This window comes from Blennius ocellaris, assembly GCF_963422515.1.
Source record: "Blennius ocellaris genome assembly, chromosome: 4".
Taxonomy (NCBI): Eukaryota; Metazoa; Chordata; class Actinopteri; order Blenniiformes; family Blenniidae; genus Blennius; species Blennius ocellaris.
This window is the reverse complement of record NC_137653.1, coordinates 11,475,021-11,492,271: the sequence shown is the minus strand read 5'-3', so window position 1 is coordinate 11,492,271 and position 17,251 is coordinate 11,475,021. Positions and strand designations below refer to the sequence as shown.

General features: G+C 39.3%; 2 protein-coding genes across 2 annotated transcripts; both read right to left on the bottom strand.

Moving 5' to 3' along the window:
* Window positions 1–241: 241 nt before the first annotated feature.
* LOC308129467 (solute carrier family 2, facilitated glucose transporter member 11-like) lies at window positions 242–6,344 on the bottom strand (the record flags this gene model as incomplete). The annotated part of the gene is made up of 12 exons (XM_080495411.1): window positions 242–436; window positions 528–655; window positions 771–846; window positions 922–1,023; window positions 1,791–1,901; window positions 1,998–2,185; window positions 3,029–3,177; window positions 3,408–3,537; window positions 3,620–3,744; window positions 4,422–4,582; window positions 4,981–5,079; window positions 6,324–6,344. The coding sequence occupies 12 exons, from the start codon at window positions 6,342–6,344 to the stop codon at window positions 242–244; spliced, it is 1,485 nt and encodes a 494-aa protein (XP_080351537.1).
* A 2,735-nt stretch (window positions 6,345–9,079) lies between these two features.
* Window positions 9,080–16,204, bottom strand: LOC308129264 (solute carrier family 2, facilitated glucose transporter member 11-like; the record flags this gene model as incomplete). Its single annotated transcript, XM_080495126.1, has 12 exons — window positions 9,080–9,298; window positions 9,912–10,039; window positions 10,452–10,527; window positions 10,900–11,001; window positions 11,344–11,454; window positions 12,112–12,299; window positions 13,053–13,201; window positions 13,310–13,439; window positions 13,553–13,677; window positions 14,289–14,449; window positions 15,800–15,898; window positions 16,181–16,204. 12 exons carry the CDS (start codon window positions 16,202–16,204, stop codon window positions 9,080–9,082), a joined length of 1,512 nt encoding a protein of 503 aa, XP_080351252.1.
* Between the last annotated feature and the right edge of the window lie 1,047 nt (window positions 16,205–17,251).

Here is a 17,251-nt window from a genome sequence, read left to right as displayed (position 1 = left end):
CATTCCAAACATTCCATTTGTAAAACCAGAATCATTCAGATGACAAATTCTTTCAAAGTGTCATTGTAAAAAAAAAAAAAAAACACACCACATTTCTAATGTCAGTACCTCTACCTTATTTGCTTTGGTTAAAAGTAGAAATACATTTTGTCTCATGTACAACACACATCTAATGGAAAGGCCGCCACCAGAAATGTGTGGGAATACAACATTTAAATACACATGAAAATAAATAAAGAAGTTACAATTTAGTTGCAAGTTTAATGCCATTCTCCTCAGTGTTAGTTGCCTTTCCCTTGTAATTTAGCTTGTGGAAATCATTCATGATCTCCACCATTGTCTTTCCTTTGGTCTCCGGCACAAAATACAACAGAAATGCTCCGCTACCAATGGAATAAGCCACAAAGATCAGGAAGCAGTACTGCCCGAGTCCCTCCTGTGTGGGCACAGACATTTCAGATTGTGAGACGCGAACAGCACAGTGACATAAAACACAGACTTAGAGAGATGCGTGCGAGGTGTCTCACCACTATGTAGCCAAACAACATCCCAACTAGAAACATGGAGAGCCAGTTGACGGTTCCACTGATCACATAAGCTGATGGACGCCAGGCCTGAAGGAAGAGGTCAGCAGGCAGAGCCATAGACACTCCAGCTAGATGAACATTAAAAAGGAAATATTAAATGATTACATTTTTATTTAAAAACAACAAAACCTTTTCAGGACGAGAAGCTTTCATTCGATGTAGATAAGAAAAAGAGTAACTCACAAGGCCCGAGACCATAAATGCAAATGATACAAAAGATCAGGGCGACATTCAAATACGGGATCCACCAGGTAAGCTCCTGTGCAGGAAGAGAGGTCGTACATTTTGTTCTCTACTTACCAGTGGAGAGAAGATGTTTGCTGTGTATATTTACCTTGATGGAAAGCATGACAGTAAGGGCACACATTGTAACACCCATCAGAAGGTAGCCATAACCCATCAGCTTCTTTCTCCCTGCACGATCTATCAAGAAGGACTGAGACACAACAGAGACGCAGTGATAAGGGATATTCATTTGTCAACAATGCATCTCTATAGCAACACTTTCAGAGTTAGACAGAAAATATGGTTTGATTATGAGATTTAATTTCTTGGCCACCATGTTGTTGACTATCTAATTAGGATGTCTCAAGACAGGCAATATATCTGGTCAAGTCAATCAATTTGCTCTTGAATTCAGCTCAGGTTCTTTTCTGAGGTGTGTGTGTGTGTGTGTGTGTGTGTGTGTGTGTGTGTGTGTGTGTGTGTGTGTGTGTGTGTGTGTGTGTGTGTGTGTGTGTGTGTGTGTGTGTGTGTGTGTGTGTGTGTGTGTGTGTGTGTAAAATATATATATATATATATATATATATATATATATAGAGAGAGAGAGGGAGCGAGAGAGAGTGCAAATATGGGTGCAATCTAATTTTAGTTGTTACTCATTATGCTCACAGAATAAATTCATGTCTAATCCTTTTCATCTACAGGCTTGGAGCCATTAGGTGTACTATTTCAAAAGGGAGTATTTATGATTTTTTTTTTTTTTTATCAAACAGGAATTGTTCTCGTGTAATTTCTTGTTCCTAGAAGAAAAGTGCTATAAATATAGATTTTGTCAACAGATACATTTATTGGAAAGTCTGCAACCAGTAATGATGGACTAAAACAGGAAGTCATCACGAAACGTTGCTCTGTGATTATGTGCTAATTTGCCTTTTATTTTGATATTGAGTCCATTCCACGCTCCTTTTCACTCGTACTTACACACAGTGATATGGTGATAAGCTCCGTTGCTCCCAGGCCAATGGCTAAGTAGTGCATCTGGTCCTCCGGCACTCCCGATTCGCGGAAGATGTCAAAGGCGTAGAAGTACAGCTGATGGTGAGGATTGCAGATTAGTGATCATCACACCGAGGAAAATGAGAACTGCAGTGTGTTGTTATGAATCGTGACGTGACGAAGTCACCGTACAGCATTAATGCCACAGAACTGGACACCAGAACAGGGGATGGTCATGGCCAGCAGCTGCCACCGCACACAGCGAGAAGTGAGTACGTCCTTCACAGACTTGGCCTTTTCTCCCTCTGTGCTCTCTCTCTCTTTCTGCATGTCATCCAGCTCCTCCTGCACATTGTCTTCCTGCCACAACCACTGCAAGGCTGTTACAAGCAACCGCAAAAAATCAATACAAACACAGAATATTCTAATACAAGTACACACTTTTCATTTTAATTTATGACCTCCATCATAGACACAAAGTGTCATAACATTTAGTCTTGAACATGCTGGACTTCTCAGAAACAGTGTTCTTAGGTGTTTTGTAAACTGTAACATTTTGTAGAAAGCCCACGAGTGCATCTCTTCACCTTGTAAATGCGGTCTTTTGTATTTGTCTTGAGGTTGTTGTTTTTTTAACATCCTGGTCTAACACACTCCACCCAAGGCAGTCAGTCTTCTGCACAGTCTGCTAATGAACCATTTGAATGGTGTGTAGAAGCAGGTACTCCCGAGTTGATGTTGAAATCATTAATGTACTATGTTGGTGTCAGTCAGGCCTGCAATAAATGTTGCTTTTCTCCAAACAAGCTTTCTGCAGAGTTTGAGATCACACATTCATTAGATTCATGTATTTCTGAAGCTTGAATACACATGACACAAGCAGGTCAGCTGATGCAACACCACTGATATGCTTTATTTTTCCTGTCAGTACGTTTGATTTAGTAGCGATACTGCATACTGTGTAGCCACTGCATGTTTTTCCCTATTCGGCATTTGCAATTGAGTTCATGACTTTTAGCTCTTCTTTAAAGAGAGATATCTCAGCATCTTTTGAGTCACACACCACAGTACACGTTTGAAATAAACTAACGTCAGCTGGTTAAGGATGTTCATTCAGAGGCTGATCAGCGCTCATGTTGTTGTAAAGCCCAATAAATAATCAAATAAACTTATATTGGTTGATGTTTAATCTGGATTAAATCACGAGTCTGCTGTCTACGTACCTCTCTTGCTGCCTTCAATGTCTCCTTTATCGATATACAGGTATCGAGGAGTTTCAGGGAAGAAAAGAAGCATGACTAACTGCAGGAGAGCAGGAATACCACTAACAGCCAAAAGATATGGCCACATTTCATCTGTGCCCAGGATCTCCCTTAACAAAGCACAAAACAAGGACACAAGCAATGAATGAGATTCAGCAGATGGCGAGACAAACAGCTATACTTTCCTCTGAAACAACAACGAGATTTTGATTGTGGTAAATAAGCTAACCTGAAAAATCAACATCATTGTATCCTGGTCACATTAATACATAATTGGAATGTTGCTTGTCCTCGAGTGGATTTGTGTTTAAAATTTCACATATGAGCCAACGCTTCTTACTTGATTCCAACAATCTGACCTACGACTTTCCCCACAGCAATGAAAATTGATCCTGTGAGGGTCAGAAAACCTCTGAGCTTCTTGGGCGAACTCTCTCCGAGGTACATGAGATGAACACTGAGGCCGAGACCTGTGGAGAGAAACAACATGAAGAGCTGGGAGTGTAGCAGCTGACAACACAAACGCAGACACTACACACCATCATAACTCACCAACGTTATAACCATAGAGAAGCCTTCCCAACAAGATCATCTCAAAAGACCCGGCCCTGCGGCTGAAGATCATCACCAGGGCAGCAAGAATTGCCACAATGTTGTTGAACAGGAGTGTTTTTTTCCTACAAAGTCATAAGGAATATCACAGCATTTTTTCAAAAGGGTTGAAATAAAGTTTATGCCATATCAACTCTCTGCGTTACAACAATAGCAGCAGGAGAAGATTATGGTGGAAATCACAAGAGGAAATGTTTAAAAAGGAAATATTGTTGTTTCCCAATTTCAACCAAAGTGCAAACTACATGGCATCACCTGATATCTTCATTTGCTAGTTTTACCTGAGATGCCAACTCATACTGGTTGACTAACTGGTTAAACTCTGGTCCAGACACCATCCACCGCCACAGTGCAGATGGATCCTCAGTTAGGCTAATTCCACCACCATCACCTTTAACAGCTGCATTGGCCTGCTCATGAGCTCGGTCAATGATTAAGCCTGAGAACTCAGTGTGAGCCTTGAGGGCCAAAACCTTTCCCAGCTGAAATTCATTGATATATATTGGAATTAAATTGACACTATTGAGTTCTTCCACTGAGTGTACATTCATTTTCATGTTAGAATCAATATTACATCTTGGATTTTCAGCTGTATAACATAGTTTTCTTTAAATAGTACATCCTGGACATCATTTGTGCCAAATGTGGTGCTTGTGTCACCAAGTGAAAGATTCTGATGGAATATTGACTTAATTTGCCACACTAACTAAATTCAGTATGTGTGTGTGTGTCTTTCTCTCACCGGCCATGAGTGACTGGAAGGCTGCCACTGTGAATCGCCCCTGCCCAGGCACCCAGACTCAACACGGCCACGATGAAGGACCAGATGAGCTGGTTGGTGGACTCAGCCACTGGAGTGCCGTACCTCAACATCCATGTGGAGTTCACAAAACTCTGAACATGCTTCAGAAAAGAAACGTCAGAGACATGACCTTAGTGAAGAAATTCTTGGCCAGGAAATTAGCAAAACCATTATTTCTATCCCAGTGGCTGCAGCATCTTCCCAGATAGCAAGAGCAAAGGTCAAAGGTCACTATACGGCTCAAATGAAAATAATATGTTGTGGCCTTCATAGTTCACAATCCAGTTGAGCAGATGTGGACAGTTTTAAGCTCAGATTACTGTTTAACGCCACGAGGGATTACATTTTGCAATGTCAAAGTTCATCTCCTCATTGTTATTTATGCAATGCCAGGAAGCTCTAGAAGTTTTTTCCTGGGTTTGTGTTTGGTCCAGTAAAATAGTTTGAGCAACTAAGACCCACATTACCACTTATTGTACTTTGCATTCGGAGATCTTACCACTGCTGGTGAAGCGATGAGAGAAACTTGTATCCCATACTGGAATGATCCTCCTATTCCCAAAACCGCTGACAGCAGGTAAAGCCGCCAGTACTGCAGCTGACATGAGAGAGGAGACATCACATGTAACATGTTTGGAGAGTGTTTGGTTACCTTCAATGTTCACACTGTGTAGTAGTGGGCTGATGTATGTCCAGATACTTTCAATATTTTACTGACATGGGCTCCAGCTGTGAGCACAAATTACATAACCAGCACACACATTAACCATATTCTGCTCACCTGGACATCACTGTTCTTTCTTAACACTTCCTATTCCTTCTACTAAAGCTGGCTTGCAAAATGAATCACTAAAACAGATGATTTCATATTAATTTTACACTATGTGTAAAATGCTCCTAACAGACTTCACGTAAATGCAGTATCAATATAAAAGGTGATACATCAGCATTTCTCTAGATTATTCAGATCAGCTGGTAACTATCAAGAGGAGTGCTACACAGAGGATCTATGAACAGACATGTTTTTTAAACACATCTATGAATAGATGTTCTTTTTAAGTTCAATTAATCAAGCAGTCCAGGGATTTTGAGTTTCATTTTCTTCAAATTGTTGCAATTGTTTGAATAAATCAGTAATAAACTTTATCAACCGAGAGACTATATTTGGTAATTAATGAATTGCTTTGTGTTTTGATTTGAATAAGCAATGGTCAATTGAAGGGAAATGACAGTATTGGAAATAATACTTGATGAGGTGCTATTTTGTATATATTTTTTAAACATCATAGATAGTAGGTTCCATTTGACAAGCAACTGTAAAGCATGTCCTATTCTAACTTAGTTGACCCGATTAGTATTTTGCTTTGTAAAAAGCAAAAAACTGTGTGAAAAACATTAAGCACTGTTTAGAAAAAATTACTGCAAGTTACAGTTTCTATTTTTTTTAAAGATTATTTTAATCGAGTAAATAATTTTATTTTAGAATTTTTTGTAAAAAAAAAAAAAACATTTGGCAGTAATAATCATTAATTTGTGTAAGGATTGGGTGTCGAAGACTCTAGATATTTTTTCTCTGATATATATCAACAACAAAAGTTAAAACATGTGATTCTGGCGATTTTTACATCACTTTGATTATATGACTGGCATGCAATATCATATTCTCTATTCTGACCTTAAAGTCTTGAAGTATAGAAATCTCTTTTAAAAGCATCTTCAGGTTGACATTTTTAATTTTCTTATTCATTTTATTGAGTGATTCATAAAGGGCCAAGACACATTATCTCCTAAAGACTTGATTCTGTAATTACTTTCAAAAACACAAATCAAATTTGTACTTACCTGTTTTGATTCATGCTCCATAGTTTCTGCTGTATGTCTCCAACCTGCTGTGGAGAAATTGGAGGGCCAGTATATATGAAGGAAGCCGCATGAAGTTATACATCAATCGATAATGGTTGTCCATTCATTTTGACACAACAAGATCATTAAACTTTGACGCGGGCGATGACGTTGACCAAACGTAGGAACCTGGTTGGTCCTGCTGACTCTCGTAGTTTTTGCAACTGCCTGGCAGCGTGAGAGATCGTCTGGTTGGACATTATGTTTCTCCTCCTGGAATGTGGAGACCACACACACACACACACACACACACACACACACACACACACGATGTTGACATTAATTCTCCCCAAGTTCATCCACACATTAATTTCTTTCAAACAATATAGGAGAACATGTTTAAGAGACGTAAGCCTTGTGCTGTGACGTTAAACCAAACCCGAATGCTCCCAATGAGAATGCTTTGACTTTCTGACCCTGAGAAATCAATGACAGTTCTTCTGTACAAGCTTTTTTTCACGAGTAGATCTTTCCCATGACCCATTCATGAACTGAGGATGATATATATTGAAATAAAAGTAAAGTTGAATGAGATAGAAAACTTGACCAAACACCACAAATACATTCATTACTTTGATTTTATTGAGGAAACAATATAACATACTGAAACTACCAAACAAATAACAGAAACAACTGAAATAGGACATTAATGAATGTAGATCACTATAAGTTTCAGAATCCATCATCAAGTAAGAGAGCAAACACACCCCTCATCTCAAAGAGAAATTATTTCTCTCCAAGCTTACATACTAGTTATATTCTCCTAATACAGGCAATAGACCTGTGTCACCTGGTAAAAAAGAGGGAGCAGTGACATAGAAAATACAACCACTAAAGGCACATTCATTCAGGGACCTCATACATCTAATTTGATACCAAGGAGGACAGACAAGAGACACAATTCTACAATTCCCTTCAAATAAAGTCCAAAAATAGATAAACACCTGATACAACGTCTGCATTAAATAGATTTAATTTTTTTACATAAGAACTTGAAACCGTTGATATCACCGATGAAAACTAAATACCTTTTTATTTGTGGAGGCCGAGAAGGATGAGACGGACAGAGGAGTAGAGTCAGCTTCCTTTATTGCTTCCAGTTTGTCTTGGATATGAATGCTAACAAAACAAGAGCTGCACAAGCATGTAACAAGAGTTACATTGAGGATATCTTGGCTCAGGTCTCAGTGACTCATAATAAAACAGTACACATAATTCAGAGACAGCAGTTACTCTCATTGCAACTTTTTAAAGTTATAATAGTAATTTTTACAGTCAGGGTCAACTAACTGGCCAGATTTGAGCCCCTTCAAGCTGGTTTTGGCCTCTGGGTCTTTTACACCTTGATAGCTCGTTAATTGAAACCTTCCATGTGTTTACACTTGAGCTGCATTGTGGGAAATGTAGCGTACAAGATGTAATGTAATGATTAATCATGATCAGAGAGACAATGTGAATTCCTCAGCCACTGCTGCTTGTAACTAAACCAATAACTGAAAGCATGGACTTTATGAAGCATACACACTTTGCGTAAGTGTATAAATGTATTTTTTTTAATTGAATATATTCAGTCAAATCAAACATTATTTGAACAGAACAGTCATACAAATCAAGTACACTTTAAAGTGCTTTACAAGTGATTGTCATAGCAAAGGTTTTAATAAAAGCCTTCACTTATTCTGTCCCTCTTCTTTGCTGTAAAAAAATTCAGAAACATGTTATAATGATAAACATAAAACATTTCAGAATCTTTCATGGGAAAAGCAGATGATTGTGGGAAACAGAAAACAACAATGTTTTGTGTATGTATGTGTGTGTGTGTGTGCGTGCGTGTGTGTGTGTGTGTGTGTGTGCGTGTGTGTGTGTGTGTGTGTCTCATCTTCAGTTTGTTCAAGGCTCATATCGCATTCACAAGCTTGTGCAATACATTTGAAACTACACAAACAACAATGCAACATAAGACACATGGACCTGTTTGCATTTGATGTGTATGTTTCTATACGTTTTTCACTTGGTTAAAAAAAGACAGGTAAAAAAAAAAAAAAAATTCAAAGCTTTCCATCATTACTGTAAGCATTCATGCTTACTGTCACATTATCTATTCAGAAGAATATAATGTGACCTCATGCAGTTGTGTGCTTATTACGTCATATTTAAAGAAAATACATTCTCATATATGTTACACCAGCTACCACTTATAAGAAAATACAGTGTCCCAGAACAACAATAAAAAAAAATGTTTGCAATTACCTGTGAGATTTTTAAAAAAAAAAGAAAGGAAAAACTAAAACTAGCCGAAATGGCAATTCTTACTTAATGTTGGAAAAAAAGAAGCAAAATTCAATACTCAATACTTTTGTAAGCCATTTTGAAATAAAAAAGTCTTTCATACGAACTCATTTAAAATGTGATGCTTTCAGCAAGACTGACAGTAGAAACCAGCAAATATTGAACTCTGACAACATAAAAACACACTGCCCAGGATTAGTTTCTGCCGCCCTGGTATTGTTGGGTTTTGTCTCACATCAGTGAGTGACAGAGAGCAGAAATGTTCCTCTTACTGGAAACACCTTAGATAAAGGAGGTAGAGGGGATCCGTTTGTCTTCCTCTTGAACTGCACAACCTCTCCGAGATTCTTTTAAGAGGCCAAACTCATATGGAGAGTTGATGTCACAGAGAAAGGAAAAAAACACGTTTAAAGTGCAGTGGAATGACACACTTCACCCAGCTGATACTGAACTTGAGATTGCGATTCAAAGTCATTGTCCTGGCCTTTAAAGTTGAGCCTGTGAAACTCATTGGTGATGGCTGACAGGGACTTCCCTTTGGTCTCAGGCAGAAACAGGCCGACGTACAGCGCAGATAACAGGCAGACCGCTCCGAAAGGCACAAAGCAGTACTGATTTAACTCGCTCTGCAAAGGAAAGGCAACAGTGTCTGTCATACTTTCAGTTTCTATTGAAGGCTTCATGCTGTGGGAAACAAATAGTCCTATTTTCAAATGTTTTCACTTTTACATATTGAACACTGGGGGGCGCTATCTATATATATATATATATATATATACACTGAAACATGTTGAGTGGCAAATTTTATTTCTCACACAGTATTTTAATGAGCTGTACATTCATTCATATTCACTGATCTGACATCTCAATAGTTTACCACAGATCTGTCTCTTAGCGCGCTATGCAACTTTTTAATGAGTCTAACTTTCAGACTGACTGTTGTGGAACACTATCACAACAAAAGCACACATATACAGGCAGAATTATTTCTATCTTCTGCCATGAATCCACCACCATGGTACACCTCATTATTCTCTCTTTACAATCTCAGTTGTTAGTTCGTCAATATTTGACCTACAATTTTTAAGCAAATTGTAGTTAATTAAAGTTAATGCAATTTTTATGCATTAACACTCTCTGTTAACCAGCTCCTCATACTAGTGAAAAAAGGTACTTGCACATTCAGCTTAATTTATCAATTCATCTGATAGACAGATATTGATTGATGGACAGACTCACCACGAGAAATGGGAAGAGCATTCCAACAATGAACAGGTTGATCCACATCATGGATCCAGCGATCATGTAGGCTGCCGGTCGTGCGGTTTGATTAAAGATCTCTGTGGGAAGCACACCTGTCACTCCAGCTGAGAAAAAAAGAAGAAGAAGAAGCAAACGTAGTCAAATTTATCATCACTATCCCAAGATATATATTTTCTAAACCAGCTTGACCCTTGTTTGACCAAATTCAATGTCATCTGTGAACAATGCATTACCGGCAACACACACAAAGTTGAAGCAGCAGACAGAGATTTCACGTTAATGTTTTTCATCATACGTTGATCAGGTGCTGAATGGTTCAATATTCATGTTTAATTTATGGCATGTTAATGTTTATTTACTGCAACATTTTTTTGCTTGACAAGACAAGTTAATTTACTATTATATCTGTTTAATCCAAATGGTGCATCATATGTTTATGATGAAAGCATTAATTCACAACTTTGTCTTTGGTCATTTTAGGAGTGTAAACACAATAAAGTTTAAACTTAATCTGACCGGGTCCCATGCCAAAGCTCAGAATGTAGGTGAAGATGCAGGCCATGCTCAGGTATGGCATCCAGCTTACGAGGTGCTGTTTAAATATAAGGGGTTGGGGGGGGGGGGGGGGGGGGGGGTAGAGGAAACATATTTAAGTAAGAAAAATCACATGAAGGAAATGTGCAGATTTCTAACACCTTGGCTCATTAGTTGGGCCAAGGTGTGCTGGTAACGCCACAAGTTACCCTGCCTGTAAAACTCATGAAACCATTAACTATGCCTCACCCCTCACAGGTTACATTTCAGCTCTTGCCTGAATGTGGACTCATAAAGCCTCCTTGTGGTCAGATGACCTCACTGAAAGGCCTCAGGTGTTACACAATTCACACAACTTCACTCAGCACACTAACTCACCGCTGCTGAAACTGAAACTAAAACTTGAAGTTTGGGTTGGAAAGATGATCACCTCAAATGACAGAGCGATTGTGAAGACCACAGCCCAGATGGTCATGAAGATGAAGCCTCCCATAAGCATGAACCGCCGACCTTTGCGCTCAATCAGAAGGTTCTGGAAGTTAAAAAAAAACAAAAAAACAAACAAAATCTATCTCAAGAAAAATGGCTTTTGTACTCAACACTTTCATGCATATAATGTTTATATTTAATATGTATTTAGTAAGTATAGGCACTGTAATCTCTTTAGTTCCTGCATTAGTTTGTTGCTAAATCATTTCAGTACATCAACCTATTAAACAGGAGTTCCTGCAAGTGCAAAGCAATGTGACAGCTACTTAATGTACAGTACCTGGGGTTATTCTCAAGCTGCATTAAAGCTTTAGGAATGCAAACAACAGTTTCTTATTGCTCCAGCTGGTTACATAATGCCGGGGCTTAAATGACGGATACTTACACACATTATACAGGCTGTGAATTCACAAGCTCCTGTGCCGATAGTGATATACTGGATTTGTTCATCAGATATTCCAGCCTCTTTGAACACATAAAATGCATAGAAGTAGATCTGTGAGAAGAAAGAAAGATATGAGCTGTGTGCTACAGAGCATTATTGCTTGTTATAAGAGGCGAAACTGTTGATAAGCCGATTAAAGCATTTTTTTGTACATTGAGTAATTGTGTTAATACCAAGTCCTCGCTCTACAAGAGCCAAGCATGTGGTTACAAGGCCTAAAAAAAAAAACCAAAAACCTTGGGTATTTAGTCAGTGTTTTCTGGTGACAAGGATCATGCAGCTCTGCAAATAAGTCCGGAGATGTTAAAAATGTCCATATAAGATATGGGAAGATTCTGACTCAACAGGCAGACAAAGCCTGGTTTTCCATGAAGCAGATTCAAAACAATAAGCTGTATTCATTGAGCTAAACAGCGAGGGATGACGCTTCATCAGCGGGATACATTATTAATGTGACCCGCAGTAACGTAAAGAAACCCAGACACGACACAAACTGCCGATGGATCATCTCAAATTTCTAATTAACTTCCCGACTCAGGAGCAGGAAACTGCAGCCAAAAGAACATCGGAGACTGTTTCTCTACCGGTGGATCGGTTACGCTCGTCCTTGTGGATGATGTAACAATAATATGTTCAATACTTTCTGAGACACTGCACATGCATGAGATGTCTCCCTTCTTATCGGCGCAGGTGGACAGTTCTTCTTACCGAGTCATTGCCACAGAGCTGCATGGCACTGCTGATGATCATGACTGTAATGAGCTGCCAGCGTACAGAGCGATCGGTGAAGAGCTCCCAGGGCTGCTTTGGCTTGATGCCTTTCGTCTCAGCTTGTTCCTGCATGATCTCATCGAGCTCGCTGTTCTGAACCTCACATCCTCGCAGACGTCTCAGAGCTGTCGAGAAGAAAACAGCATGTTTACTACCTTAGACAAGACTTGTATTGAAAAACAAACAAACAAACAAACAAACATGCCAATAAATTCAGTGTGTCGAGTTTACAGCAGTGGTGGATGAAGTACTACTATCTTATGTTGGGTCAAAAATCAAGTTGGGTACAAGCTCAACTCAAAATTAGGATTGTTCGCGTCTATGTTAGCTGCATTTTTCACATTATGAGTTAAAGCAAAGTTAATTTTCTGATATACTTTGGTAATTAAAAGAAGTACACCTGGATTTATCATGTTACAAAATAAATCTATGAATCTGGAAAGGTCATAACACAAATAACTCCAAGTCAGGGTTACAGAAGGTGGAGGTTGTCGCAATGTAAGGCCAGAAAGGTCAACGAGCCCTTTTAGATTTCAAAACAAAAGAAATAAGAATAATTATTGTTGTTTGTGGTGCTAATAGCGCATATTAAACACATAAATGCAGGGAGGATTTGAAATGAATCACGTAGTGTAGTGTGTGCAACATTAGCAAATATCAAGTTAATTGTTTCTTAAATGTCCAACTTTAGATAAGTTCAACTAGCAACAAGCTACAGCAGTCAGTAGGGATAAAAACAAGATTGTTTTTTTCCAATTACTTTTATATGTACCTTACAATTGTGGAGAGGTAGAAATATAGTGCAACATAAAATCATAGCATAAAAATTTGCAATAGAAATACAGTAACACATGTGGCTGAGACAATACGATACCTACCGTTTATACAACCCTCCTTGTCACCACGGTCGATGAGCAGGTATCTGGGACTCTCTGGGAACCATGGCAGGGTCAACAACTGAATGAAGCCGGGAACCGCATTACTGGCAAGGAGATACTGCCAGTATGGCTCACTGCCCAAAATCTCTCTTTAAATAAATTATCAAGAGGGTTATTGAGGATAATTTTCTGACTTCAGGAGGTTTCAAATGTTATTCTTCGTATGTGTGCAAATACTACGCATACATTGCTCCTACCTGAGTCCAATCACCTGTCCTAACACAACGCCAAATGCTGTGAAAACAGCCGAGGACAAGGAGATTGCCCCTCTTAAGTGCTTTGGTGCACTTTCTCCAAAATACATGGGCTGCACATTCATACTGATTCCTGTAAAACAAGCAGAGGTTTCTATTTCAATTCATACTATTATTTCTATATTCCTGTTTCAGTCATGTCATAATTGCACAGATTCTGAAAATGGACGTATTTTGCTTATGTACCTGCATTTATTCCAACCAGGACACGTGAGATAATGATCATTTCAAAGGATTTGGCAGCTCGACTTGTGAGGGCAAACAGTGCACCACTCATGAGAAAAATGTTGTTCAGCAGCAGACATTTCTTCCTTGAGGGAGAAAAACAAGAAGATCGCATGAGACCAATTCAAGTTGAAGACCTTTAGAAGACTCCATGGTAACATCTAGATATTTTTAACATGATATGGAAATGAAAATTGTTGATGAAAACTAAACAATTAAGGTTATGCCACTGAACTAAAGTGCCAATTTTTTTTTATCATTTTCCTGTTGTTTGCCAAGAGCTGCAAAAACTAATAAGTCTGTCCATATATAACTCTTCATTTTCCCACCAAAACCTTTATTTGACATGTATTGTTGCATTGACTACTGTTAGTGATCCCTTGCAAGGAAAGATACATTCAGGATACAAGTTAGGATGTAATGCAGATTCACAAACTGCAAGACACGGAGTCTGAAAAAAAATACTGTTGTGAGCAGCAATAGGGAGCCACGACAGAGAGGCTGAAGAGCCACGTGCAGCCGTCGAGCCCGCAGGGGGCGGGCACATGGTTTTAGAGACTCATGGTTGAAGAAAGTAAATCAACAGCCCCATTACATTCTCACATGCGCATCTCGATGGGTTGATCATTGCCTCGGCACATTCATTCTGTAAATATCTACAAGCACACGTTTGCATACAGGCGACATCTCCTCTTACCTCCCGAAGCGTATAGTCATGGGCCCTGCAATGAGAGCTCCAGCCAACCCTCCCAACGAGAAGATGGACACGATGATTGTCCAGACCAGCGTCACCTGGTAGTCCTCCAACTGGATATCCCATCTCTCCAGGAAAGTCTCATTGACGAATGTTTGAATAAACTGAACAGGAAAAAAAAAAGATACATCAGCAAGAAAGCAGTGTTTGTTTGTTTTTTTTACATTATGGTTTTCCTTCACGCTGTCACTACAATAGGTTGAAGGAACCCGATTGTAATTGATATGCTAGATTCATATATTTTCATTGGCACATTTCATCAATCCCCAGGGTTGAGGAGAATCACGTCATGTTGTCTGAACAGTTTGCTGCAGAGTTTAGGGGCCGTCACATATCCGTATTGCTGCTTTGCTTTCTGAAACAGAATCTTTCTAATCTTTTGCTGCTAACCTTTCATTGTGGGTGGGACCCACTACAGGATTTTTCAGCGCTTCACAGATTAAGAGACCACACACTTGATCACAAAAGACAGATCACACAAGATCTCCGTCTTCTGATCTCCGAGCGGAAAAGCAGAGTTTAGAGCAACCTTTTTGACATAATAAAATTAATCCTCGTCACTCAGGCTTTGAATGCAGGTCGGCTTATATTGTCCATTGAATTAATATTATATAGTTATAGCTTCTCATCTCATGAAGTCACGCATTAACAAGACCTTCCGAGCGGATGGGACCGAACAGAATCACTCTTCCCCACACCACAGGAAAGTTCTTTACAGACATCCGATAATCGGGCCTGTGCTCGCGATGCTCGGGAGGGGAGAGCCGGTCTAAAATCGGCCCGATTATCCTGTAGTGTTTGCCTACACGACTTGACATGAGAATTGTAATAATCCTAACTTGTAGATTTTGTAAAATATGGAGAAAATGCAAAGACTACCAGAAAGCAGAGGAATTGAAATGTATGTCAACATACTAGTCATTACGTTGGCTCGTGTCATCTGCACAGTAATAGTGAAGAACTGCCAGATATTTTGGAAAAAAAGAGGCAGAGGCACTCACTCATTATTACTTCATGACAATTCTACCACCACAAAACCCTCAGACTGGTGTTGAATGGGTTAAGCGAAACAATGAAACCCAGTGGTTGCAAAAGAAATGACTAAAGGCAGGCACAATTGGCCTTTTTCTTCCATGTGCCAAATCACACTGTGAGTGAACATCAGCGCAGGTGTGTGAAGCGCAAGCAAAGAGGCACAAAACAAACACATCCCAGGAGTACCACGGGTATTCATTTACCACTCTGTCGTCACACTGGGAGATGCCAAGACTTTCTCCAACAGTCACTTCAAATGACCAAATATTCGTATTTGTACAGATCACAAAAGGATTCTCATGGGTAAATGTGGATAAAGCAATATAGCACATGATTATCGCTGCACATGAACAACTAGTAAGAGGGGAACAAAATCACTTTACATTAGCAATAAAAAAAACCCAAAAAAACAAACTTACAGTTGTGGGAGCATTCATTATGGCAAGGTTGTAGCCATACTGAAGAGTCCCTCCAATGGCTGCAGAAGCAACCATGAGCACCAATGTCAGAGGACTGCTCTGCAAGATAGATAGATAGATAGATAGATAGATAGATAGATAGATAGATAGATAGATAGATAGATAGATAGATAGATAGATAGATAGATAGATAGATAGATAGACAGGTTCTCTATGAGATCATCTTGCTACTTTACATTATGCATCATGTAAAGTCACAATAAAAAAAAGTTAAGACAACTCAACTGACAAGGCAACCTAAAGAAACCAAACAGTTATCGCTAAGAGACAGGAGCTCTGAAAGACTGGACATCCATTAAAAAGCAACTTTTCAATATTTACCTTCTGTGCATCTGTTTGCGACATTGCTGAAATGAGAAGGAGCTAAAAACCAAACAAGAGGAGAACAAGAGTGAGTTGGTGAAGTCCGACAGAAACCTGAGGCCAGTCCACCTCTAATATGTGCACCTCACACAGCAGCAGGAGCCCCGAGCACGCGCCTGTAGCCCGCGTCAGGCCTCCTCTGATTGGCTGCAGTTGTGCAATCAGCTGCCTGACGCAAAGAGGTTCAAACGCGCTCACTGAGCTGATGTCTCACCGACGAATGCTGGAATAATTATTGACCCACCGTGACGAGCCCTGAGCAGGTGAGTGTCGTCAGTGAACCGTCAGGTGCAACAACGGCGCGTGCACAGTGTCTTGAAGGAGGTGGGATGGTGATGCATTAAGTTTGATATAAATTGGTCAACATGAATGGACAAGCTCCGTGATGTGGAATGTGAATACGTCACACGTGTCCTCGTCACACAATTAAAATGTCATTTGGTCTTCGTCATTTCGTTATCATGCTTTAAAATGTGTAAATTAACCCAAGGTACAAGATTTGTTTACTTTTTGCATTTCTATTTGGTGATGTGTAATACTATATTAATACACTTTAAAGCAAAGTGGGAGCCATTTAATATATTACAGATAATAAATAACATGTCAGTGACTCAGTTATCATTACAACACAACAACAATAACAATAATAATGTATATAACAATAATTATATTCCTCCATATCCCTTTACCTCTTGTTCTACTTTATATTTTGTCATCTCAGCTTCTTTGACCTCTTTGTGTAGTGGTCAGCACTCTTGCCTCACAACATGAAGGTCGTGGGATTGAGGTCTTTCTGTGGGAAGTTTGCATGTTGTACTTGTGCAGATTATTTTGATTTTTTTGATATTCCTCACAGTCCAAAAACAGGTCAGATCCATGTGTTTGCTCTGTGATGGACTGACCATCTCCCTAGTGTCTTCCCCGCCCCCCTTTGTCTTCTGCACCCAGCTCATGACGAGATTGATGACAGCCTGCATGTACAGGCTATTAAACTTGTTTTTATTTGTGGGCCAGCAGATCATTAAATAG